The sequence below is a fragment of the Xyrauchen texanus genome, chromosome 46 (assembly GCF_025860055.1).
Source record: "Xyrauchen texanus isolate HMW12.3.18 chromosome 46, RBS_HiC_50CHRs, whole genome shotgun sequence".
Classification (NCBI taxonomy): Eukaryota; Metazoa; Chordata; class Actinopteri; order Cypriniformes; family Catostomidae; genus Xyrauchen; species Xyrauchen texanus.
This window is the reverse complement of record NC_068321.1, coordinates 22,554,618-22,581,911: the sequence shown is the minus strand read 5'-3', so window position 1 is coordinate 22,581,911 and position 27,294 is coordinate 22,554,618. Positions and strand designations below refer to the sequence as shown.

Genomic DNA, 27,294 nt, shown 5'->3' with positions numbered 1-27,294 from the left:
GTTGAATGACAAACTTTTATAACATGGTCAATTATTACATTTATATTTAGTCATTTTGCAGATGAAGGAACGCCACCTTCAATGCCAACTTATTATCCCAGCCAACCCGTCTCTTCACCACAACCTAACTATTCATCTTGGTTCAGCAACATTTACACCAACCAGAACAGCTCAGAACCTGGGAGTAGTGGTAGATGACCAGCTTCATTTTACCGCCCACATCTCATCAATCACCCGGTCTTGCAGATTTGCGTATTACAACATCAGGAAAATTAGACCTTTTCTGTCTGAATATGCTGCGTAGCTCCTGGTCCAAGCTCTGGTAATTTTAAGACTGGACTACTGTAATGCTTTGTTGACTGGCCTCCCAGCTAACACAGTTAAGCCACTGCAGATGGTCTAGAATGCAGCAGCGCATCTGGTCTTCAATCGGCCAAAAAAGGCTCGTGTCACTTCACTCTTGATTTCATTCCACTGGCAACCAGTAGCTGCCTACATATGGCATTCAGGACAGCCAATGGAACCGCACACACTTCAATTCATTTCTACAGGTCTATGCTCCAACTTGCTCTCTGCCATCAATGAATGAGCGGCACCAAGTGGTCCCATAACAAAATAGCTAAAAGTCTATTTCACGATCGTTCACTTTCTCGGTTCCTCTGTAGTGGAATGAGCTTCCAACACTCACATGATCTGTTGATACTATTTTAACATTCAAGAACCAGCTTAAAACACATCTGTTCGGCGAGCACTACAGAACTAACTAACTTCTGCGCTAGTGCCTACACTACTCCAGCCACCTTGAAAAATTGGCAGTACAACACTGCATATGTTGTTGAACTTTTATGACAAATTGCTCACTATGTTCCTCATTTTTAAGTTGTTTTGGACAAAAGTGTCTGCACAATGACTAAAGGTAAATTTAAGTATTAACAATCTGATACATATTATAGAAAGACATAATGGATCTTTGTGTACAGATAGTGGAAATCCAACTGTCACAGGACATATTACATTTAGAAATCATCAATACCCAACAGTGAAAAGGATTTCCTAGTGGCCTGCATCTCCTTCAGGTCATTCACTCCCTCTATGAGAGGGCTTCTGCCTTGATTAGTGTAGGGAAAGTCATCTGCACTATCTTAAGAGAAACACTGGTTACTCACAAGGAAAACAAATCAACCCTCAGGACAAGTATTGAATGATTAGAGGATTTTCTTACTACTGGCAGAAACAACTCACAAGCTTGAAAGCCAAAACAGCAGATGACTTGAAGTTTCAATAACATTTATAACCCAGTCAAATGGAGACACTAATCATCTTCTTGTTTGTTCATTATAAACTTAAGCCTAATTGAACAAGGCAGAGTAGGTACAGTATCATACCTAACTTCAAAGGTTCAAACTCGGGTAAATGGCCGCAGGCACAGAGCTGATAGAAGATATGATAGTTTCTTTCCTCTCTCACCTAAAGTAAGAAAAAACCCTGATCACTTACTCAATAGTATGCAAGCTGCATTCATCAGAATTAATATTATTCTGATATTAAAAGCGAATGCGCATTATTGCATTAAATTGTGACTTACATGTCATTAAACTTAGAATGCAAAAAAATAGTATTTAATAGAAATAAATAAAAACATAAAAGATAAATAAGGCTGTAACCTGGAACACCACTCTTGACTTTTCCAGAAGGTATGTCCTCATGTTGGCCCCAATGATGTGGTGTTTCCTGTCGAACCCAATCTCGATATACTTCCCAAATCGACTACTGTTGTCATTTCTTGTTGTCTTGGAATTTCCTATCGCCTTCATATAGAGGAGTACAAAAACAAGAACCATGTGCAAATCCTATATTTTATTGTATAAGTAATTTTGAAAGCGTCTAGGTTCTCTTATCCCAGTAGGTTTGGTCATACCTCCATGATGGGGCTGGACGCCAGCACTTTTTCCTCCACACTGGCTTCTGCAGAAGAGCTGACCGTTGCGAAATAACGCATGGCATATTTGGCAGACACAGTCTTCCCAGCTCCAGATTCTCCACTTACGATGATGGATTGATTCTTCTCATCTCTTACAAGAGGGCGAACACATATGAACAGCTCAGTAATGTCTTTCATAAACTGTGGATATTTAATATTATCCATTCCAAACTATGCCATAAGTTGTATAAAATTCCATAGTTAATCCTATAAACCTTTTTTTATACAGATCGATAAATTCTATATGAACAACAGTGTTGGGTAAGTTACTCTAAAAAAGTAATTAATTACTAACTATGAATTACATCTTCTACAGTGTAATTAGATTACTTTACTAATAACTCTGTCTGAAAATTAATTGCATTACTTGCAGTTGAAGTCAGAAGTTTACATACACCTTAGCCAAATACATTTAATCTCCTCCACAATTCCTGATATTTAATGTTAGAAAACATTCCCTGTCTTAGGTGAGTTAGGATCACTACTTTATTTTAAGAATGTGAAATGTCAGAATAATGGTAGAGAGAATTATTTATTTCAGCTTTTATTTCATTCATCACATTCCCAGTGGGTCAGAAGTTTACATACACTTTGTTAGTATTTGGAAGCATTGTCTTTAAATTGTTCAACTTGGGTCAAACGTTTGGGTAGCCCTCTACAACTTCTCACATATGTTTCTGGAATTTTGGCCCATTCCTCCAAACAGAACTGGTCTGTAGTCAGGTTTGTAGGCCTCCTTGCTCACACACACTTTTTATTTTTTCGATTGTCAGGGCTTTGTGATGGCCACTCCAACACCTTGACTTTGTTCTGCTTAAGCAATTTTGCCACAAATGTGGCAAAAACCCCTGGCTTGAGGTCATTGTCCATTTGGAAGACCCATTTGCGACCGAGCTTTAACTTTCTGGCTGATGTCTTGAGATGTTGCTTCAAAATATCCACATAATTTCCTTCCTCATGATGCCATATATTTTGTGAAGTGCACCAGTCCCTCCTGCAGCAAAGCACCCCCACAGCATGATGCTACCACCCCCATGCTTCACAGTTGGGATGGTGTTCTTTGGCTTGCAAGCCTCACCCTTTTTCCTCCAAACATAACGATGGTCATTATAGCCAAGCAATAAAAATTTTGTTTCATTAGATCAGAGGACATTTCTCCAAAAAGTAAGATCTTTGTACCCATGTGCACTTGCAAACTGTAGTCTGGCTTTTTATGGTGGTTTTGGAGCAGTGGCTTCTTCCTTACTGTGCAGCCTTTCAGGTTATATCGGTATAAGACTCATTTTACTGTGGATATAGATACTTGTCTACTGTTGTTCTGGGATTGATTTGCACTTTTGCACCAATCTACGTTCATCTCTAGGAGACAGAATGCATCTCCTTCCTGAGTGGTATGATGGCTGCGTGGTCCCATGGCGTTTATACTAGTGTACTATTGTTTGTACAGATGAGCGTGGTACCTTCAGGCATTTGTACATTGCTCCTAAGGATGAACCAGACTTTTCTGAGGTCTTGGCAGATTTCTTTGGATTTTCCCATGATGTCAGGCCTTAAAATACATCCACAGGTACACCTCCAGTTCAGTACACCTCCTATCAGAAGCTAACTGGCTAATTGTCTAAAAGGCATGATATAATTTTCTGGAATTTTCCAAACTGCTTAAAGGCACAGTTAACTTGGTGTTTGTAAACTTCTGAACCACTAGAATTGTGATATTAATTAAAGTGAAACAATCTGTCTGTAAACAATTGTTGGAAAAATTACTCATGTCATGCACAAAGTAGATATCCTAAATGAATTGACAAAACTATAGTTTGAGTCGAGTCATTTTTTTGTTGTAAATAAATAACCTTGGGAGAATCCAGACTTACTGTGGTGCCAGTTCCCCGCTGACTAACTTGCATTAATATAATGCCAATATTACATATGTATAGTGCAAGTCATGGTTTATTAACTAAGTAACTGTTAAGGGTCAGTGTTTAAACATCGATTGTGTTTGAACTGTAAGATTATTGACTAATGTCTTTGAAGTCCATCCTGGATTAACTGCAGAGGTTCACATAGATGCAATTGTCCTTGTTAGTCAGCTGATGAAGGCTTTTGTTGGCAATTAATTGGTAGTCTATGTATTCCGTTATAATAGTGCAGTCCACCATTAGACCGAGGTGATGCAGGCAGAGATAAAGTGTATGTAAACTTCTGACTTCAACTGTTTATTAATTACTTTCTAAAACCCTTATCAACCTTGACCAGATGTAAAATACAAGGATAGACATGAAATTGTTCTTTTAATACTTTCAAGTAAATCATATAAAATCAAATAAATTATTCATGAACTGGCCAAAGAATTTAAGGGCCTTAAATTAGAAAACATTTCAATTGATTAACATTTAACATTTATGCATTTGGCAGACGCTTTTATCCAAAGTGACTTACAGTGCACTTATTACAGGGACAATCCCCCTAGAGCAACCTGGAGTTAAGTGCCTTGCTCAAGGGCCCAACAGTGGCAATCTTAGTGGTGCTGGGGCTTGAACCCCCAACCTTCTGGTCAGTAACCCTGAGCCTCAACCACTGAGCCACCACTGTCCATCCATCCATCCATCTTCAACCGCTTATCCGAAGTCGGGTCACGGGGGCAGCTGCTCCAGCAGGGGGCCCCAAACTTCCCTATCCCGAGCCACATTAACCAGCTCTGGCTGGGGGACCCCGAGGCGTTCCCAGGCCAGTTTGGAGATGTAATCTCTCCATCTAATCCTGGGTCTTCCCCGAGGCCTCCTCCCAGCTGGACGTGCCTTACCAGATGCCCAAACCACATCAACTGACTCCTTTCGACGCAAAGGAGCAACGGCTCTACTCCGAGCTCCTCACGGATGACTGAGCTCCTCACTCTATCTCTAAGGGAGAAGCCCGCCACCCTTCTGAGGATGCCCATTTCGGCCGCTTGTACTCGCGACCTAGTTCTTTCGGTCATGACCCAGCCTTCATGACCATAGGTGAGGGTAGGAACAAAAATTGACCGGTAGATCGAGAGCTTTACATTCCGGCTCAGCTCTCTTTTCGTGACAATGGTGCGATAGAGCGAGTGCAATACCGCCCCCGCTGCCCCGATTCTCCGGCCAACCTCCCGCACCATTGTCCCCTCACTCGTGAACAAGACCCCGAGGTACTTGAACTCCTTCACTTGGGGCAATACCTCCTTCACCTACCTGGAGTTCGCACTCCATCGGTTTCCTGCTGATTATTGTTTTATATAGAATTCTTCTATAGTCTATACAGTATTTAACACAATCACATCAGAAGTAACTGTAACATAAGTAACTCTTTTCAATGAAAATGTAATTTAACTACAGTAATTAATTACCAAGTAATGCATGACACCCACCACTGATGAACCTTATAGAGAGATCTTCCTATACCAATACATTTCTATCAGCTGTATCCACCCATACCTGGCCATCTGTTTATAGGCCTCCTCTGCCACAGCAAAGATATGAGGGTCCATATCGCCCATATTCTGCCTACTGTATGCATTGATGATGTCAGCTCCATAGATCTGAAGACTTTCATAAGGATTGATGGCGACCAGGATGATGCCTGTTTTTATAACACAAACTATTAGCAAGTTTTCCTACTAATAAAAATGTAACTTCTGGAGTGATGTGTCAAAAGTCAAAGCTGAAGTCTTTTCAGCTCCTTTTGTAACTTTGCACTCTGTATGCAAAACCTGTTAGTCTAAGAACACGAGTTAATAACTCAAAGTCTAATTTATGGTGCAGTACAGATGACAAAATCTCAAACGGGTCATATTTTATGATTCATATTCATTAGTAATATCTGACGCATGTCGGAGCTACAAAGTCCTCAAGATCAGCTGGACTGATTGTGTGATTGGTTCCTGATTACCGCAGTATGTGTAGATAAGCTTGGAGTCTGTGAATCGGACACAGAGGTTGTGCAGCACGGCTGGTTCATGGAGGTAGCTGAGAGCCGTAAGGTCATTCTCGCCCACCAGGATGACTGGGTTACGGAGGTGAGGCAGGACGTCATACTTTGAGACCAGCTTATATTCCAACTCCTGCAAAAAGATGCTAGAGCTCAGTTAAAACCACTGCAGAGAACCATAAATGTGCTTTGGGGTGAGTTACATCTCATATTTCATGCAACAGTATTTCATGACCACATAAAGCCAGTAAACTAAGGATCCCATGTAAATATATGGTGTAACGTTTAACAAATTGCCGTTTACATTAAATGAACTCCAGTCCCTCATCATTCCTCCAAATGTCACACTTGTATTGAACCCAAAATATTCACTACATTTAGTAAGCTTATATTGTCATGTTTGTATACCCATTTTGGATGGGTAAATGGAGCATAACTTGCTTAAAATCAGAGTTCTTCTATCAAACGAAGAACAGCAGGTCAGGGTATATGAGAAAATGATTCAAAGACTGTCTCTCACTGTGCCGTCCTCCAGCTGTAGATGTAGTACAGTTTCTCCAGGGCTGTAGTCTGCGGTGAGCTCTGCTGATCTCCACACCTCTGTGGTGTCTGGGATCCAGACTCGAGCATACTGAACAACACAGGGTGAGAACTTGGTTTGAATAATGTTATTAACTGCAATTCAAAGAATATGTTAAATGGTCAAATAAAACAAATATTTAACTCTTACCCCCCTAAAACCCATGTTTTATATCCAGCGTCTGGCATTTTATCAATGCAATGTGCAATTTAAGCATATGAAAAATAGCCAAATTTAAATGTGATTTAAAATTTGTTTATTTTTCCCATTTATTGTCAAAGTCTTTATCTTTTTTTATTACATCAAGCATCTTATGTTATCAATGCATTGTGCAATTTAAAGCATATTAATGGTCAAATTTAAAAAAAATTAAATAAAAAAAATCCCAAAACTTGTTCACCCCATTTATTTGTAAAAGTTGTTTTTCTTTTTTTGTTATATCAAGCATCTGCCTGTCTTACCAATGAATTGTGAAATTTTCATCTTTTTACATTTTTTCCCAATTATTGTCAACTTTTTTTTTATTGTTTTGAAGCATCTTGCTTATCAATGCATTGTGCAATATAACGAATATGAAATATTGTCAAATTAACATAATTATCCCCCATTTATTGCAAAAGTTTTTTTTTTGTTATTTAAAAAAAAAAAAAAAAAGGTTAATTTTCACATTAGACAAATTTATATTTTTTTATATCAAGCATCTGGTTGTCTTATCAATGCTTTGCGCAATTTAAAGCATATGAAAAATTGTCAAATATACATATTTATTTTTATCCTTTTACTTTTTTCCCCCATTTATTATAAAAGTTTTTTTTCTTTATTGTTATATCAAGCATCGGACTGTCTTATCAGTGAATTGTGAAATTCAATGCACATGATACATTTTGACATTTTAATTTTTTTCCCATTTAGTCGAAGTTTTTTCTTCTCACTCATTGTGAAAGTTGTTTTTCATTCTATTCTATTCTTTTTTTTTTTTTTATTAAAATTTACATAAAAATGTTCCACTTTTTTATTTCTCCCATTATAAAGTTTAATTTATTTTTTCTTTTTTTTTTCCAGCAATTCAAAGCATATAAAAATAGATACATTTACATATTTTACCCCTTTATAATTTTTTTCTCATTTATTATCATTGTGCAATGTATTTATTTTTTTTTTTTCAAATTTTTCCCATATAGTAAAAGTTTAGTTTTTCTGCTTGTCTTTTCAAAGCCCTGAATACACTCGTATTAAAAACAAGTTTTATTAGTTGTTTGTTTGGAGAGTAACCGTTGATTTTTGTGAAACCCGCTTTAAAATCTAATTGACCATTTCAAACACCCACACAATCAGCAGGAAGGTGCTGTGTATAGCTTCAACAGTCCGGCTGATACAATGTTTACACACAAGCTTGCCACACTCGCTCATGTGTGAAATGCAACGGTTTAAACGGTTTAAACGCTCTCATACCTTTGAATACAGATCCAGCGCTGCCAATGCGCTCCGCTTTAACTCCTCCATAGATTAACTGTTTCCAAATAATATTTGAGCTTGGTGGATCAAAACGATTTAAAATATCAGGACGTTAAACCGTACAAAACGTATATCTGTAGACTAAAAAGTATATTAATTTAAATCTATTAATGTCAAGAATATCTATTTGGTATCTAGTAATCACACACGCCTGTGATTGGTCCATCCTTACTAGCGCTGAGAAACGTAACAGTTACCACGTGACCACGTTGAAGATTTGCTGCCTCATCAGCGTTCTGAACAATAATGAACACCTCAGTAATGACACTTGGAAACGGTTTCATCGCTATTGAATTAAAAAAATAAAAAATAAACAGTAATTACTTAAAACAAGAAAACAATTATTTAGGTCTCTCATACCTGACCAATGAAGGGACGTATGTGCAGTTAAGCCACGCCCATTTCGTTATATGTTTTTCAAGCACTACCATTCTATCTGCTTATTTGATTTCTATGAGGTAATCATATCGATCCACGATTACTCGCGGTGGCAATGAACGAAGCAGAAACAGCGTCACGTCACTATATTTTATTGAGAATTGTGTTTTATGCATGTTTAATGACTCTTATATGTACATATGGTCTGGAAAACACATCATTATACCACATATTCCACAACGCCTAATGCAGGATTATATTTGCCCTAGTATCTGTAATCATCTTAATTTGTCCAATACTGGGTGGTTGAAAATTGAGGTTATTCACAGCTAATTTACCTGCAAGACAAAAGAATAAAAAAAGCTTGATCGGACAGGACATGTGCAAAAGTATTTTATTTACATAATCAAATGGCACAGTAAACATTTGTACAGCTCACATAAATCGTTTATTTGTGACGAGAACATAACCCAAACGACCCAGTGGAGAGCTCAACAGTCTCTCATCATTTTGGTTAAACAAACATCGCCCGAGAGAAACAGAACGACAGTTTTAAGGCCATTTACAGGTAGGCGACAAACGAAAGAAGAGCTTTTAGCTTTTCTTCAGCTCAACCAACGAATGTTTATGAGGTCCGGCCTTTCGTTTCTTCTAAGAGACACAGTTTTGAAGGTTTAAGAAATGGTGGATTCAATTCCAGTCAATTTTGTCAAGCACCTAGTACATATTTCAAGACAAGCATTGAAAAAGCTAGTGAAAAAGTGTAAAACCCTAAAATATGCTAATGCTACTCATCTGACCATATGCTACTCATCTAATATGCTACTCATCTGACCGTATAGTCAAATCCGAGAGTAAAGGTAGCAGCGGTCTACACATATCTCTATTTATCAAAACATGTTATTTTGAGAGCATTTCTACAGTCAAAGACATAAAGAGTAAGAAAAGAAGGTGTTAACAGCAAAAGAAAGACATAAACAAAAAAACATAATGAAGGCATCAAGATGTCTCTACAGTCCTCATTAGATGGCAAGTTTGCTGGCCACCAGAGATTGCTTCCTTTGGGGCAGGTCCTGAGGGGTGGGAATGTGGTCTCCAGTTATCTCGGTCTTCTCTGACGATGCTGTCGGAAGCTGTTTGTTCTTCATCTTGGCTTTGGCCATGTTATAGTCACCCGAGTCGAAGTATTTTTGCTGCAAACAGTGGAAAACATTGCTCATGAAAGCATCAGATGGCTATTTATAATCAATAGACTGAAGCTTTTTTCTCAGTTATTGATTGAAATGAAAGCTCACAGGCCGATGTATGAACTTACCCCCTTCTGTAATCTTTTCCGCAACATATCCGACCCACCGGGCCTGGTCCCCAAATGTGGGTAACGTGCCTTCAGCTTGGCCTCCTCAGCTTTCTCTGGACTTACAACGGTGTCGTGCATCTCCTACATAAAATGTGGGGAAGAACACAATTTTAAATTCCATTTCTGATACCAAAGGAAACTATTTGGTGCAGTCAAATCATTATTGGGGCCAATGATTACTTGTTGTCCTTAAGCTATTTTGTTAGAACTTTGGAGGTATGTTTGTGGTCATTGTCCATTTGGAAGACCAATTTGTGAAGAAGCTTTATCTTCCTGGCTGATGTCTTCAGATGTTGCTTCAATATATCCACATAATTTCCCTTCCTCATGATGCCATGTTTTTTGTGAAGTGCACCAGTCTCTCCTGTAGCAAAACACCCCCACAACATGATGCTTCCACCCCCATGCTTCACGGTTGGGATGGTGTTCTTCGACTTGCAAACCTCACCCTTTTCCCTCCAAACATAACGATGCTCATTATGGCCAAAAAGTCACATCACACAAGAGGACATTTCTCCAAAAGTAAGATCTACTTTTCAAACTACATTCATCTCTAGGAGACAGAATGTGTCTCCTTCCTGAGCGATATGATGGCTGCGTGGTCCCATGGGGTTTATACGTGTGTACTATTGTTTGTACAGATGAACGTGGTACCTTCAGGCATTTGGAAATAGCTCCCATGGATGAACCAGACTTTTGGTCTTGGTTGATTTATATTGTTTTTCCCATGATGTCAAGCAAAGAGGTTCCGAGTTTGAAGGTAGGCCTTAAAATACATCCACAAGTACACCTCCAATTCAGTACACCTCCTATCAGAAGCTAATTGACTAAAAGGCATGACATAATTTTCTGGAATTTTCCAAGCTGCTTAAAGGCACAGTTAACTTGGTGTTTGTAAACTTCTGACCCACTGAAATTGTGTTATAGTCAATTAAAAGTGAAAAAATCTGTCTATAAACAATTGTGGAAAAATTACTCATGTCAGGCACAAAGTAGATCTCCTAAACGACTTGCCTAATCAATAGTTTGCTAATATTAAATGTGGAGTGGTTAAAAAAAATAGTTTTATTTACTTGTAATCTTCTGACTGTATCTAAACAAAAGCGCAGGTTTTTAAAAGACCAATAAAAAATTAAATCAAATTATATGCAAGGAAACACGTTATTTAACATGGTGCATAAGTCATGCATTTTGCAACCCACTAATAAATGCCTAAACATTTGAGATTTCTATACCTAAACTCGCCCAACTCTACATTTAATAAACCAGACATATTTCTAATATTAATTAAGCATGAATAAATTAGGTCTACGCTATTAAATCAACAAAATCACATTGTGATAGGCTGTTGCGGCCTCGTAATTCAACACATGTTTAATGCTCGAACCTGCTGCTCTTCTCTGCTCGCCTCCACTTCACTGGACATGACGTAAATTAAATGCAAATACAAAATAAAACACAACACTTAAAAACAGGACGGCGCTTGGATTTCTTTCGCCCAGAGTGAGCTTTGCGTTGGTATTGTGTCAGCAGCGCGTCTTCTGATGCTTCTGCTAACTAGAAAAGACTAAATATCTTCTTTGGGAGAAAGAAGAAACGCTTCTCGGATTAACTTGGAGCTGCACTGTCGTCTACCGCACTGGAGCAGTGTTGCCAACTATTTTCAATGGAAAGTAGCTAAAGCCTGCTCGAAAAGTAGCTAAATGTCGCCAGATGACGTCATGCGTCATTAGCATATTAATGACGTCATCGCGTCGTATTTGCATTCTGCCTAATTTGTCGGTACTGTAGCCTACTTCAGTTTATAATCTCCCCTAAACCGTGCTCATAATGTTTTTATATAAGTATATAGCCGAATGTCCATTAAAACGGTTCTCAATTACATATTTTCTGTTAGACAACGGCAGCTGCTATGTGATCACTGATTGGTTCCTGCTAACACAGCGTGCACATGCGCAGCTCATTCATGTCTATGTCCGCTGGCGTGCAGTCAACGGAATGTGCTGCTCCTCTCAGTCGCTCACTGAACAGAGCAGACGCAGCGGGGAAGTAAGACCTCACGCTTGCAGTACTGGCGATATTTGGAATTTGGAAAGTTGCTAAGGTTTGTCCAAAAAGTCGCTAGATTTGTCGCTAGACGCTTTTTTGAAAAAATGTCGCTAAAGGGGTCTGAAAAGTCGCTAAGTTGGCAACAATGCACTGGAGGTGCAACGCCACTTAAAAAAAACAAAAAACAAAAATGTTCAAATTAAAACAAAAAGTTATAGATAAGGGGAGACCAGGGCTAACTGTCACACGTGGAAGTTGTTACAAGCGCTACATATCAGTAACGATAACATTTGGAGCCAAAATTCTATGTTTGTTTTCTCTTGCAGTGGTTTTGTTTGTTTTCAAACAACAACACGGAAGCCCTCTTAAAGGTGCAGTCAGTCATTTTTTTCTCTCAGTCCTAAAGAAATTAATTGTAATTTTGAAATATATGTATAAAATCACAACTATTCACATGAGATGAAGACTCATATCAGTAACTGTATAAAAACTGTTTTATTCTACATGGAGAGGGTCCCTTATAGGGGGCTGTCATGTTAAAATATCACATGATCAGTTGAGTACTACTGGCTTAAAGGGACAGTTCACCCCTAAATGAAAATTCTATCATCATTTACTAATTTTCATGCCATCCCAGATGTGTATATCACTGTCTTCTGCTTACCACAACAATTTTAGAAGAATATCTCAGCTCTGTAGGTCACACTTTCAGAATGTGAAAGTAGAGATTTTTAGTAAAGAAAGACCTAAAAATGTATCTGTTTCTCACACACCTATTATACTGCATCTGAAGATATGGATTTAACCACTGGAGTCTTATGGATTGCTATTATACTGCCTTTATGTGATTTCCAAAGTTACCATTCACTTGCATTATCATATGTGTTTGACATTTTTTAGATTGATCAACTATAATGTTTGTTGGCGCAAAAAACATTTTGTGCATTTGTTGCTTTATACATTTTTTCATGTGATGGTGTCCCCTCCAGTGTACACATGAAACCCATGTCACTGATTTAATGGTTCCATTGTTACCCCCTATAGTAGCTACTGGGGCAAGTTGTCACAACAGGCCAATATGTGTATAATGAACCATATCTTTTTCCTGGGCATAAATGTGAAAATGTTCAATAGCTTTCTTTCTAGCCAAGACTTCAAGGTTTGTGGCCAAGCAGAAATTGACTTTAAAAATGTATCTTTCCCTGAGAAAAATTCACTTGAATAATAAATGTGACAACTAGTCACAGTCTCTTATGTTATAGGTACAACATGGTTTAAATAGATGTAATATACAATATAAATACATGTAGTTTATCTAAATGGACAGACGGACATACCATACTGCTGCAATATTGTGGCCATACTATTATAAATACATATTGTTCAAAGATACACTAAAACAATAAGCACATTACCATTAAAAATTATTTAATGTAAATACTTTGCAAAAATAGTTACATTTTGTTACATACTCTACAATGATGCAAATATAAATCATAGAGATTGAAAAATATGTTTTTAATAAACTTGAAATAAGACATTGGTCCATGGCATGTTTTGTTTCATGACTAAAAATATACATTGAATAAATCACTCTTGACATAATTTGGCTTAAATGGAGATAAATGTTATATATCATCCAGGATCAACTCCATGGGGGGATAGTTCTCATAGAACTGAGAAATCAGAATCTGGTCTATGACGTGAGAAAATGACCCATTAGCTCTGTATCCGTGACACTAGATAGTACAGCAAGAAGAAGAGCATCACAAGGCCAACAGACACGTAGCACAGGATCTTTCTGTTGTCTCGGCCAGACCGTACCATCATAGAAAACCTCTTCACACTTCCAGTCAAAAGGCCAGTTGCACTGAGAAAATTGGAGTCCTGAGCAAATAAGAAAGTCAAACAACTGTTGTGATAAGGAAGATGCCACATAGTTTATTTACAAAGAAACCACACCCATGTGCCAATACTTCAAATACATTAACACTGTGTTAACACCCACCATGCCATCCAGGTAGTTATTTTGATCCTCAGCCTCTTTGTCAATGTCATATGCTAACTGTGGATAAGACAAAACACTTTTAAATACAAGAATGCAACCACATATTCAGGACTTAGAAGACCAAATGTAAAAAAATCGAAACCACCATAATTTAAAAACACACACAATGTGAATATTGGGTGGTTATGGCACTGTTTAAACACCATACTACTGTGTATCACAATAATAAATTACATAAGCTATGCAAGTAGTGTGAGGTTGACTTACAGACTTCAGTCTAGAGACTTTACTCGCCAAATTATCTGCCAAAAGCTTGTTTTCAGCATCCAGCATATCGTCCACAGCGCCATGTCCTGTTCATTATTCAAAATATACTGATATTTAGACATTTTGAGAAAAGATACACCAACATTACATCACTTTCTCATTCATGTTTACTTACACTGGAGACAATATGAATGTTACTCTTTTTAGTCCTGATACACTTTTAACCCTTGTGTGTCAGTTTAAAAAAAAGTTACTCAGAGGTCCTTAGAGGACAAAAATGTCCACATAAAAAAAACACTGTATTATATATTAATATATATAATATTATTATTATTAATATAATATAAAAATATTATATATTAATATTTTTGGAAGCATCAGTCCTGATCATAACTACCAAATATTCATACATTTTCAGGATTTTAACCCTTTAAATGCCAGCTTGTTTACATAATGCCACTGTTGTTTATATATATACATATAAATATGTATTTCTGTGTGTGTGTGTATATATATATATATATATATATATAGTAGGTGTGTGTGTGTGTACACACACACACACACACGGACAGAAATTTCTCGATACACACATACAAAACACACTCTGACATCCATACCAACACACCCACACAATAGCTGCATTATTTATTCAGTTGGTCTGCAGTGCTCTATAATACATCAAACAGGAAAAAAGCATGTATTTGCTCCACAGGCTAAACATGAGAAAAATGGCGCTAACTGGTGGAAAAAATATATAGATTTGAAGCCAGGGCTCTGGAATTAAAGTATAATATAATAGAATTCGTAATTTTATTCTTTAATGCCACTGGGATCCTTTTAATGGGTTTGAATGAGGACATTTTTGTCCTTAAGTTCCTGCGTAACTATTTTGTGTACACAATGTATTGTAGATGTATTAGGAACTGAAGTTGAAATGTCAAAATTCCCCAAAAATACACCTTGGCATTAACAAAGCCAAAATGATAATAAAAAAAAAAATAAAAAGCCAAAAATGAAAAATAAAAAGGCCAAAACAATAATAATAATAAATTCAAAACCCGAAATTAAAAAGACAAAAATGTCCCGAAGGTCGCACAAGGGTTACATATCTAAATATAAGAATAAACTAGTTGAAACTAAAATAAAAGAGCATTTCAAAATAAAACATCACAAACTGCTACGTGTCACTCACCTCGATTCCAGGGATCAGACATTTTTAAAGAGCTAGTCGGCTAACAAACCTCCCAAAACGCTGTAAAATGTGTCCAAAACAACGGAAACGGATCACTTTCACTGTAAATGACTTCTAAAATAAATATCGGCACAACTAAATTCAACAGAAGAGTTGTCGATTTTAAAATAAGTGTACATTTGCCACGAAGCGACGGAACGAACCAAGCCGTGTCGCGGCGCAGCAGCAGCAGCAGCAGCAGCGGGGATTGTGGGATTTGTTGGTCCTCCAGTCACAGGACGCTGTCCGGTTACGTAAGGTTTACAGCTGCCAAGCTACCATCTGCCTGCATTTGTTTTAAACGTTCATATTTTGTTTATATAATTTTTAATAATTTCGATATGAAATAAAGCGTGCATGCTTCTATTGTGCTGGTAAGCATTTTTAATTGATAATGCATAACATTTATCATGCCGGCTTAATTGTTCTATAACAACGACTATCAAAATACAATAGCAGCAAATGCGTTATACATCAAATAATATTGTCATGGCCTTATTGGTTTATATAGTAAAGATGCATTAAAATGCTTTTAATAATATTGCGGTTGTCCTCCATCCCAGATGCACGACAACAACATTTAATATTAGGATGGAGATTTTAATTGTCATTAACTCTTATTTTAACTCATGTTTTGACATGAGGGGAATTTGTGACATGTTTCCTTCAAACTCCCAATGATCACTTACGTCAAGACAACTAGTGCCTTCTGAGTGCACTTACTTTGAATAATGTAGGATTATGTTTATACCGAGTTAGTTAAGTAATATGCATACATTTATCAGACATTTCACCCTTAATACATGCCTCGTGTCTTTAGTGACCCGGGACCTCTTTCCACTCCCTGTACCTTATCCATTTTTTGGAGTCATGCCGCACACCTCTTTAGTATTCCTCAACCTCTCTTTTCTAAATAGTGTACAAAATAAATGAGCAAAAATATTAAATAAATAATAAAAACATTTGTATAACTGCTTGATTACCAAAAGTATATAGGGTAATTAAAGACCTGCAATATGTAATAGGCTTTTGTTTGCACTTCCATAAATCATATTTTTATTATTATTTCATATCTATATAAGTTTACTATCACAGGATATATATTTCTTCGTTTATTACAAGAGAAGTGAATACTGTATTCATACAAATAAATACTATATCATGTTGATTTTCTGTGTGACAATGGTAAATGTATGTGTATCTTGTGTTATGTGTAGCTCAATATGTGTTTGACAGCTGATAAAAATTCAGTGTGGAAGTAATGAATCCTGTTCTTTAATTTAATGCATCATCTCTTTGATATATGACAAATCAAAAATCAAACTATATCATAATATAGTATATTGTATGTCGTATGAAAATGTTTTAAGAATGTGACACTATCTGGGTATTTTGTTGATCCATTTGTGATAGATATAAGTGCAGGGTCGCTAAAGACTTAAGTATGTAAGAATGTTCATGCATTTAAGGGTTAAATGAGATTTTCATAATACAAATTCAGTTATCATAGAATCTACTAAGTTTAATTATGAAATACCTTATTTAGGTAGTTATTTACAGAATATTTTGTAATGGAAATAATGTTTTCACCTACAGTATAAACAAATTTAAAACTTCTGTAGTTTTAAGCTACTGTAATTCACGAAATAACAAATGTATAATGCATCTATTCCTTCTTGTGGTTCTTTTGTTAGTGTGGAACACTGAACAGCCATTTATTATCAAAATGTTGGCCCGTAAAGGCCTTATGCCTGATGGGTTCCTGTTGACTCGACTCGCTGAGGATGCTGCACAACCCAGTCGCATCCGGCCAAAGTCACAGAGGGCACGTTTCATCACCAAGAGTGGCTCGTGTAATGTTGCCCACAAGAATATACGAGAACAGGTGGGGTGCTGTGCATTCAAATCAACACAACATCAAGCATTAGGTTTGATTGTTTAAAGGGATAGTTCACCCAGAAATGAAAAATCTATCATCATTTATTCACCTTCATGTTGTTCCAGACCCATATGACTTTCTTTTTTCCATGGGACACAAAATAATGTAAGCTACAGTTACTTTCATTGCATCCTTTTTCCATACAATGAAAGTGAATGGTGACAGAGACTAACTTTCTTTTTTTGCATGGAAGAAACAATGGAACAACGTAAGGCAAATAATGACAGTTTATAATTTGTTGGTGAACTATTCCAAGTCAACATAACACAGTTCATAAAATCTCTCATAATTTGAGAAAATGTTATATAGACCCTGGACTAATCTTTCCTTTTATTACAGAAATAACATGTAAATTGGCAACAGATGTTCAAAACAGTAGTTCTCTGTTTAATCTTTTCTTTTGCCTTTTAGGGGCGATTTCTCCAGGACGTTTTCACCACCATGGTGGACCTGAAATGGCAGCATTCTCTCCTTATCTTCACTTCGGCATTCCTCTGCTCCTGGATGCTCTTCGCTATGGTGTGGTGGCTCCTGGCATTCGCTCATGGTGACCTTGAGACTCGAGATCCCAATGAGCCCGGACCTGTGCCCTGTGTCACTTCCATTCACTCTTTTACATCTGCTTTCCTGTTTTCCATTGAAGTGCAGGTGAGGAACAATCTGTATGGATCTGAATTCTAATGATGCTTTTGCTTTGTTTAATACACCACCAACCGGAATTGCAAAAAGACTGTCTGTTTTCAAACAGGTTTCCAGAACACTCCCCTAGTCTTCCATTGGTCAGATTAGAAGATAGTCACGCCTTAAACTCATTTGATTGGTTGAGACAATGTTGCTAGGTCAGGATGCTAAAAAAAACAGAGCAATATTGTGCCACAGTTTTAAAATATTTCGAGCAAATCAACTGACCAATATTTCAAGTTGTCTCTTCATATTAAGCTGGGATAATAGAAAGTATTTTAACACATATTTAAACCCAGAACATTCCTTTATGGTATTCCATTCGTTTTTTCTCCATAATATCAGGTGACTATTGGTTTTGGAGGACGAATGGTGACAGAAGAATGTCCACTGGCCATCATAGTTCTCATCATCCAGAACATTCTAGGCCTGATCATCAACGCCATCATGCTAGGCTGTGTGTTCATGAAGACTGCTCAAGCCAATCGGCGAGCAGAGACCCTCATTTTCTCCCGTAATGCTGTTATCGCCCCACGCAATGGCAGACCCACGTTCATGTTCCGTGTCGGGGACCTGAGAAAAAGCATGATCATCTCAGCCACGATACAGCTACAGGTGAGAAATTACCCACTGTTTTTGTGAATCCACATTAGTTAATTTTCTGTCCTGTACATACTGAGTAGAATTTTGTAATCATCTGGGCAATTATTCGGATCTTAATCAGGTAATACGTCGGACGGTAACAGCAGAAGGCGAGGTGATTCCTGTCTGTCAGCTAGATGTCCAAGTGGAAAACCCTCTCAGAAGCAACGGCATATTCCTCGTCTCTCCACTAATAGTCAGTCACACCATTGACAGAGGAAGCCCTCTGTACGAGGTCTCAGCACAGTCACTGGCTACTGAAGACCTTGAGATCATTGTCATTTTGGAAGGTGAGTTCAGAGCACTTCATTTTATGAGAAAACCAGGTTTTGTGGTTTTGATTATAATTGGTATCAAAGGCATCATCCCAACGCAACGGCTGTTTTTCCTAAGGGTTGTGAGCATAATAATGCAGTCTCATAAGATACCTCATCTTGACCAAATCTTCCTTCAGATTTTCGTGTGCCGCTACATCTCGCACACAGTCCAGCACTCTAGCCTTTTAAAGTATACTCTTTGGACTGCAAACCATTCTGGACACATTCAACACATACACACTATAAATGCTTTGTGATATTCTTTTGTACAGTCAACGACAGGCGAATGCACAGACGATGTGTACAGATGCGGACAGTCCACGTCATGAAAAACAAGGCTACATGTGAAAACATTTCCATCATGCACAAGATGTAGCGACACATGGAAACCCGAAAACCGATGTGGCCTTAAGGCAGCATCACACATTAAGCTGTGAAAAATCACACATTAAGTGTGAAAAATATTGATTATAAGAAAATATATATATATTTTACCCAAAAATTTTTAAAACACTCTTTCTAACCAGAATGTAGGCCAACTTGCCGAGGAAATCTGGAGATGAAAAAAGTACGAGTACTCCTATAAAAAAAAAAATACAAATCCTGGACAAGCCCCCAGTTTTATGTTACTGCTGGCTCGTAAACCGCAACATGAAAAGGCAGACAACACCTTTATTTCTACAAAACAAGTTTATTTTAGGGCTGTCAGTCAATTAAATTCAATTAGCTTAATCGCATAATGTTTTTGTAGTTAATTCTGAAAGTGCTGACATTTGACATTTGACAGTATATATATATATATATATATACATCTTTTCTTGTCAAAAATGTATTTATTGCCATCTTAGGAAAGCAAACAAACAATATGTAGCAATATATTGCTTTACTAACATTTTCCAAACAAAGTCTTCCACAATATACACAAAGAAATGCACTAAAATATCACCAATTCAAGTAACATTAAACGTTTCCCAAAGTCTAAGTGGGAGTTTGACTAATTGAAAAAAAAGTCTCCCCACATAGATTGCATATTTATTGCAATATGCATTAAATTCCTTAATCTGTCACCCTCCAAAATATTAATTTGTTGGTAGACTGTGGCCATCTGCTTTCCTACAGCAATCGTGAAGCTGCGTTCATGATTCGCATCAGGGCGGCAATGGCAATGGCAGTCTTTGAACTCACCATGAAAAGCGCTTGCAAACAAAAACATCTCATTCTGCATTGTGGTGATAGTTAAGATTTGGTGTGCTCCTGTGGTAATTCAAACGTGCCTTACAAAGGCTGAAAAATACTTTATTTCTATCACAAGTCCCATCTGTGCTTGTTTTGTACATCAAAAAGTGTTAAGAGCTCCTTTCTCCATCATTTTATCAATGACAGGTATGCGCTTTCTGAGATTATTTTATTTACTGATAAAACAACCTCTGCGGCTCTATCATAGGATAGAGGATATCAATGGTCAACTAGTGTGTAAAGACAGTTCTGCCAGCATTATGATATTTTATGCTTAGCTTGTAGTTACTCTTGGTAGAAGGGCTGTGGCGTGTGCATCAGTGTAATGACTCGGGTGGACACATTACAAAGGTTCCACCCTTCACACCAGTGTTTATGCTGTATTAACAGTAAATGTGTTAATCACAATTAAAACAAATGAACACATTACACGTTTTTAATTAATCACATGCGTTAACATGTTAATTCTGACAGCTCTAGTTTATTTAAATTAATTGGAAAAGTTAAGTGCATAACATTTGGACATGCTTACGGGAAAAGAAAGAAATAACCAAAATAGAACTGAAAAGTGTAGCAATGTGCGTGTCTGAGTGTGGTCGACTGGCACATTGAAAATTGATAGCATTGCAACATGTTTACGTCAAACACTATTGGAATCAATCGTGAGTTGAGTCTCTCGTGTGCGCTATTTGTGTGTTGCTGCCTATGGAGAAGGCCCTGACACTTATACGTTTCTTTATAATTTAGGATGCTGCCTTAGGGTCCATTCAGACCGAACGCATTCTTGAGCTACAAAAAGCTAGATGCAAAGCAAAGCATATAACGGAATGCTGGTGTCACATGACCCGCATATAAAAGTTGCCATTCTTTTTTACCTGACACAGTGTCTACAAAATGCATCATTCAGTGCAAGCTGCTGAAAAAAACAGCTGGGCACAGTGTAATGATCAAAGACATCCATTTAGCGTATGTTTACATAGAAAAAACAATGGAAAAAGAGTGCTGACACAAAACGCATTCGGTGTGAATGGCCCTTTAAAAAGGTATTTATGGGCTACCTGTAGACAGGAAAGCGGTGTTGCAACTCGCTAGGTTTCGGAACAAAGCCAATGTATTTGTTCTGCTTACAGGTGTTGTGGAGACCACTGGAATCACAATGCAGGCGCGCACATCCTACACGCCTGAGGAGATCTTTTGGGGACGTCGCTTCGTCTCCATTATGAATGAGGAAGATGGGCGCTACTCAGTCGATTACTCCAAATTTGGGAATACTGTCCCCGTTCGAATGCCAGCTCTAAGCGCTAAGGAGCTGGACCAGACTAGGGGCGTGCAGGACAGTGGACCTCACGAGGGCAAACCCCAGGGCTGGGGGCTGGTGAGGGCAGGGCGAGGTGGGTATAGAAGGGGTGGGGGCAGGGCCTGTGATGACATGACAGCCAAGCCGTGGTATGTGCTGGCTGATAAAGATGAGGACAAAGAAGGAAAGGAGAAGAAAGGTCATAAGAAAACAGTGAAACTTGAAGAGATAGGCAGAGAGATTGAAGAGGAGACAATGGAGGATATGAGTGATTAAAGAGAAAGAACATGAGTGATATTTGATACATGGTCATAGAAATGGTGACTAGTTCATGTAATATTCAAACAAATTACAAATCTTAAAGTTTTAAATTATCTTTATAATATACATTTTATTATATGACAACTGTCAAAACATGGGCAAATGCTGTATTGTTTATTATGACATTGGAATTTGTTTTCTCATTTCTTGTCAATTTTGTACTGTTTTCCTTACAACTAATAATGAATTTCAGGGTTGTTTGAACAAGAGTGTCCCCGCTCTTTTTATCCAGGGTATCTTGGCAGTACTAGTGAAGCCATAGCTGTCCCTGTTGAAGCAAATATGAGGCAGCTGTATTCGTTTGTATGTTCATTTTTGATAGCACATAAACCTTTTTAAAATGTCTGTATTTATTTAGCCTTTTATGTTTTCATCTTGTTTTATGACGTGACTGATTATGTGATTATTTTGGTTTTCAGTGTGGCTGTTGTATTGACATTGTGTGTGTTAACATTGTATTGTGGACTTGTGCATTTGTGTGTTGTAAACTAGACAACCTCTACCCTTTGCACACATTCCATAGCTGTGTTTTTGTCCTCAGTTGTGGTTTACTGCTGTAAAACTACTGCCTAACCTAACCCCAACCTAACCCTAACCCTAACCTCAATGACAATTAGATAATGTTATATGTTTATTTAACTGTTACCATATCAGTGGGTTAATTTATTTTGTGTATATCATGTATTTAATAAAGTGTATGCTATTTTATATCTGAGTGAAGGAACTCCCAGAGTTTTTTTTACTGTTTGGAAAACAATGTGTTATATCACAGGATTAGCGGTCGACAGCTGGGTAAACTCTACTGTTTGAGATTAGAGAGATCACTTTTCCATTTACAAGAGATGTCTATATAGGCACAGTGAACACGTAATGAAATCCCCCAAAATACGTTTCTAAGAATAGACATATTAGTGTTTGGCAACTATAGAGCCATACTGGACAACCCAAAATACAGTGAAGGCCTTAAAAAGGAGCTGTCCGTGGTGCTGAATTGACCCTTATGTTGCATGTGATTTTAAACTGTACATTTAAATTGATTAGGTTTCCTTCTATGTCATGATCCAAAGCAGCACTATTTTTGGCATTTCGTGTTTAAAACATTAGCAAAACAGTTTTATTTTTTAGCTGTTTTTTTTACTAATGTAAACACACCACATACAAAAGTCATATACGTTAAAATTGAGCATTTTACTTATTCTTTTAAAACGTTATCCAAAATTCTATAAATAAAAAATAAAGGAAAAAATGATGAAAAGGGCAAAACAATAATAATTTAAGAAAACAGCAGAACAATTGGACAAATAAATTCTTTACAACAAATAGTGATTTACGATATTACAGCAGTTAGTTAAAACAAAATATTAGCTAAATAATGGCCTATGTATAGTAAATACACCGATCAGCCACAACATTAAAACCCCCTACTCAACCAACCAAATACTCAAACCAGCCCGTATGGCACCAACAAACATCCATGCAATTATCTAATCAGCCAATCGTGTGGCAGCAATGTAGTGCATAAAAAGGTCAGGAGCTTCAGTTAATGTTCACATCAACCATCAGAATGGGGAAAAATTAATCTCAGTGATTTGGACCGTGGCATGATTGTTGGTGCCAGACGGGCTGGTTTGAGTATTTCTGTAACTGCTGATCTCCTGGGATTTTCACACACAACAGTCTCTAGAATTTACTCAGAATAGTGGCAAAAACAAAAAACATCCACTGAGCGGCAGTTCTGTGGATGGAAATGCCTTGTTGATGATGGAGGTCAACAGAGAATGGCCAGACTGGTTCACACTGACAAAGTCTTCAGTAACTCAGATAACCACTCTGTACAATTGTGGTGAGAAGAATGCTATTCTGAGATGCAGGTTGGGCTGTTTTGGCGGCACAACGGGGACCACACAACATTAGGCAGGTGATTTTAATGTCGTGGCTGATCGGTGTAAATAGATAATATTTAGAGCAGCGCCATATTTGATTTGTGATGAGAATTAAACTTGTGTTTTATGAATTTGTTTTTGGAAAGATGTCTTTAAAGTGTTTTGTCAGCAGAACGATCAACACCAATTTAAGCAACAGTACAACCAATTAAAGAGAAAGTTTTTCCTTACAGCCTCATATTCATTCCCGTCAAAAATTTAACATGGCGCTACACTGAATAAGGTCTATATACATGATTATTAAGACAACAAATAGCCGACGTGCTTGAGACTGAACTTGAGGCCACATCCATAATAAAATGTTTTAGTTTGAAAACACTCTAATTTTGCACATCACACTGGAACAGCTTTTTCCACCACCGAAAACAGAGCATTTCGGAAATGTTTCCTTTTACCACCTACTTTGGAAAATGATGATGTTGCAAAACTGAAAACTTAGTTTTCAAAAATAAAATGCACTAGTGTGGATGTGGCCTAATAGCAAATTTACAAAATAAATCTCATGCAGCGAAGCAGCTCCACCATAGGCCAGTCACTGCCGTCATTAGGGACAGAAATGAGGTGCCCGCAATGGTCGCCGGACTGCTGTTGCACAGGTCCGTGTGGCAGCACCTGTAAGTGTACTCTGATATCGCCGGGAACAGCTGGGACAGTCGAGAGTTGTCACAGTCGGTGTATCGAATACACTTGCGAACTGTCTTTCCACCTGCAATGCAGAAATATAACTTAATTAGGAAATTTGTCTAAATATATTCTCCTTAGTGCCAGCCATTCATTTCAGTTCACTATAGACCTTATTCAGAGTAGCAACATATTTGACAGGAATGGAAATGATACAGAGGGATAGACTTGCAGTTTCTATTTTAAAAGAGTTTCAAGCACAGTTTTAAGCTCTAGTGTATCTTAACCCTTATATTGTGTTCCGGTCAAAATTTACTGGCCTTTGGAAATGAATGGATTACAAAATAAAGAAATATTAAAGGTGCAATATGTAACAATTTTCATGTAATATTTGCAATTGTTTTGCCAATGTATGAACGGCTTGAAACGCAACTTAGCAAATGAGCCCTGCCCAGACTTCCTAGGTTGCCTATTAAAGCCTGTAGACTGATTTTCATGCGAAGGGAGCGGGTCGGTTTGCTGGGAAAATCCAAAGGATGTGATGTTTATGCATGCTCCCGAGAGCCTTGCCTAAGACATTAATCTCTTCTCTTCTGCTTTTCAACAGCGACAGCAAACTGCAACACTAGGTAACGTTATCTTAGAGATGTTATCCAGCAAATGTCCAGCTCCCAACACAACACCGACTCCTACACAAACTCAGAATAAGCCCAAAAACCCCTAAATAAAATGTATCTACTGAATCACGTCTGGCTAAAAGGGAACGTGATCGTGGTCGCACGAAAACTAGAGACGGCACTTGATTCCTGGAGGGACCTTCGTTTGGTTTTGTGGATCAAAACCGACCCTGAATTGTACATCACGTCATTGATTTGATCGATGCTCGCTCGTGTCCCTATGGAGTGTGTGCGTGAGCACGAGCAACAGGTAGCTGGCTGCAGTTCACTTAACGGCCACAGGTGTCACTAATAACAAGGGTTTCTGAATCTTACATTATACATATTTCAGGAGCATCCCAATCCTTTAGATGAGCACATATGTGGATGTGTGTTTGCACACACAAAGTCCTTTGGACACCTGCGCATGACAGGGCTGGACTGGTAATCTGGCATACTGGCATTTTCCCGGTGGGCCGACGCACTTTGCGGCCGATCAGGGGCAGACTGGCCATCGGGAGGACCGAGCGGGCTGGTGGGCCGTGATAAACTAATGAGCTGCCACGTTATGCAGAACAAAGCACAAAACGGCGCCACGATATGCAGAAAACAACAGCAAACACTCCCCGCTCAACTTTTAGGCCAGTTGCTTTGTAAAATCAGGAGGCCGATTTCACTTCCCAGTCCAGCCCTGGCGAACATGCACACACACAACATGTGTTGAGTGCCCTTTTTTGCATCTTTCCATGTACACTCTTTGAGGAATATCTTAAGATCTACTTGTCGTATTATGTTGTGTTTGGGCTCATTTGAATCAGTATAGTCTGCTGTAAATTAAGTAATGCCAGTGTCTATGTTAAATGTATGTTTCAGGAAGTAATAAGGAAAAACGTGACAAAAAAGACATTCCTGTTTATTATATTTATTTGTGTAAGTGGGAATTTCATACACTAATACTCACTGCAGTTGGGCCTCTGAGTGGAATTTGCTCATTGCATTTTACTAGCTGAGACCGATCCATCGCTATACCACACATGGCTATCTCATTTTGTTAATGTTTTTACCGACTCTGAATATAATTGTTGTGACATCAAATTTACAATTTAGTTGTGGTTGTTAGTTGTGGCTTTTAAAAGATAAAACAATAAATATACGCTTCAAAATGATGGCAAAAGGTATTTAGACACTTTCTGATTGTCAACCATTAGTGGGACATGTCCATAGTTAGTTTGATTAAATACATCTGTGGTTACTCTGCTAGGAAGTTAGTTGTGAGGAAAGATAATCATTATAATATAATATAACTTGACATACTACATACAAAACCCTTCATGGACAAACCTTTCTCATAGAGATATAAACATGCATCCTCGTAAGAGCATTCTTTATGTACATTGCATTGGCCCCCAAAGTAATCCTCACACTTGTAGCACTGAAGAGATGATCCTAAAGAGGAGAATCACATTCCATAATGCTTAATGCCTATTGCAAATAAAAAGCACTGATGTCATGTATTAAAGACACATAAAACCAAAGGAAGAATAATAAACATATGCATTAAACTTACCCAAGCTAAGAGTCACACAACAGATCGCAAGAAAAAGTCCAAAAGAGCACTTCATTATGGAAAACAAACCCTTTCTGACCTAAAAGACTGAAAATGAGTTAAGATAATCTGAAATTAAACTTAATTCCAACAGAGCAAATGTTTACACTGGCATTTCTTTAAAAAAGCTGTAACTTATAGGAAATATTAGACCAATTAATTATGAGAAATGCTTCATTCTGTACATAAATCTTACATATATATATACATGTCATTATGTTAAACACATGTGTAATATGTATGTTGTTCCACTGTTATAAAAATTCACATACTTGTACATTTATACAACATATATTTAAAAATAATGTCCCTTTATATATATGTAAGATATATTTTCCCAAATAATAGTGAATTTTGAATATGTACATACTGTATATGCCCACTTATATGAACTATAATTTAATATGTTCATATAACAGATTTCTGTATGTGCTTTTAGAAGATATTGAACATTAATAAGTAAATCAAACTATAGTAAATAACTGGTGAAACCAAATGTTTACAATTATAGGCTAGTAGTGGGTCAGAGTGGTTATAAACCATATTTGCAATAGATTACTTATATGAAAACATCAGCATCATTCTTAAATAAAATATCACTTACCCTGCTCAAAATATTCAAATAACACAAATGTCCAAGCTTGTGCGTATCAATGATCCAAAAGCATTCCTCGTGCCTCCTCCTCCTTGTGCAGGCTCTCGCCCAACCTCACACTCGCCC

The 27,294-nt window shown here is 37.6% G+C and overlaps 5 protein-coding genes across 5 annotated transcripts in view; 1 reads left to right on the top strand and 4 right to left on the bottom strand.

Annotated features, from left to right (window-relative positions):
- LOC127638070 (unconventional myosin-Va-like) overlaps positions 1-8,009 on the bottom strand; it is a 35,140-nt gene extending 27,131 nt beyond the window's left edge. Inside the window, 8 exon segments of the mRNA XM_052119405.1 lie at positions 1,034-1,141; positions 1,386-1,467; positions 1,665-1,808; positions 1,919-2,072; positions 5,434-5,578; positions 5,888-6,059; positions 6,447-6,557; positions 7,959-8,009. Of these exon segments, the coding sequence (XP_051975365.1) occupies positions 1,034-1,141; positions 1,386-1,467; positions 1,665-1,808; positions 1,919-2,072; positions 5,434-5,578; positions 5,888-6,059; positions 6,447-6,557; positions 7,959-8,009 (967 nt within the window).
- A 535-nt stretch (positions 8,010-8,544) lies between these two features.
- LOC127638532 (cAMP-regulated phosphoprotein 19-like) lies at positions 8,545-11,463 on the bottom strand. Its single transcript, XM_052120093.1, has 3 exons — positions 11,144-11,463; positions 9,715-9,837; positions 8,545-9,592 (listed from the first exon to the last, which is right to left on the bottom strand). Exons 1-3 carry the CDS (start codon positions 11,180-11,182, stop codon positions 9,422-9,424), a joined length of 333 nt encoding a protein of 110 aa, XP_051976053.1. The 5' UTR covers positions 11,183-11,463; the 3' UTR covers positions 8,545-9,421.
- A 1,843-nt stretch (positions 11,464-13,306) lies between these two features.
- LOC127638531 (BET1-like protein) lies at positions 13,307-15,495 on the bottom strand. The gene is made up of 4 exons (XM_052120092.1): positions 15,276-15,495; positions 14,081-14,166; positions 13,814-13,870; positions 13,307-13,692 (listed from the first exon to the last, which is right to left on the bottom strand). Exons 1-4 carry the CDS (start codon positions 15,295-15,297, stop codon positions 13,525-13,527), a joined length of 333 nt encoding a protein of 110 aa, XP_051976052.1. The 5' UTR covers positions 15,298-15,495; the 3' UTR covers positions 13,307-13,524.
- Positions 15,496-15,541: 46 nt separating this feature from the next.
- On the top strand, positions 15,542-22,565 carry LOC127638530 (ATP-sensitive inward rectifier potassium channel 11-like). Its single transcript, XM_052120090.1, has 6 exons — positions 15,542-15,688; positions 17,009-17,199; positions 17,665-17,901; positions 18,280-18,549; positions 18,659-18,866; positions 21,260-22,565. The coding sequence occupies exons 2-6, from the start codon at positions 17,041-17,043 to the stop codon at positions 21,700-21,702; spliced, it is 1,317 nt and encodes a 438-aa protein (XP_051976050.1). The 5' UTR covers positions 15,542-15,688; positions 17,009-17,040; the 3' UTR covers positions 21,703-22,565.
- Positions 22,566-22,902: 337 nt separating this feature from the next.
- On the bottom strand, positions 22,903-27,294 carry LOC127638537 (CD59 glycoprotein-like). The gene is made up of 4 exons (XM_052120102.1): positions 27,178-27,294; positions 26,535-26,621; positions 26,309-26,413; positions 22,903-24,396 (listed from the first exon to the last, which is right to left on the bottom strand). Exons 2-4 carry the CDS (start codon positions 26,587-26,589, stop codon positions 24,191-24,193), a joined length of 366 nt encoding a protein of 121 aa, XP_051976062.1. The 5' UTR covers positions 26,590-26,621; positions 27,178-27,294; the 3' UTR covers positions 22,903-24,190.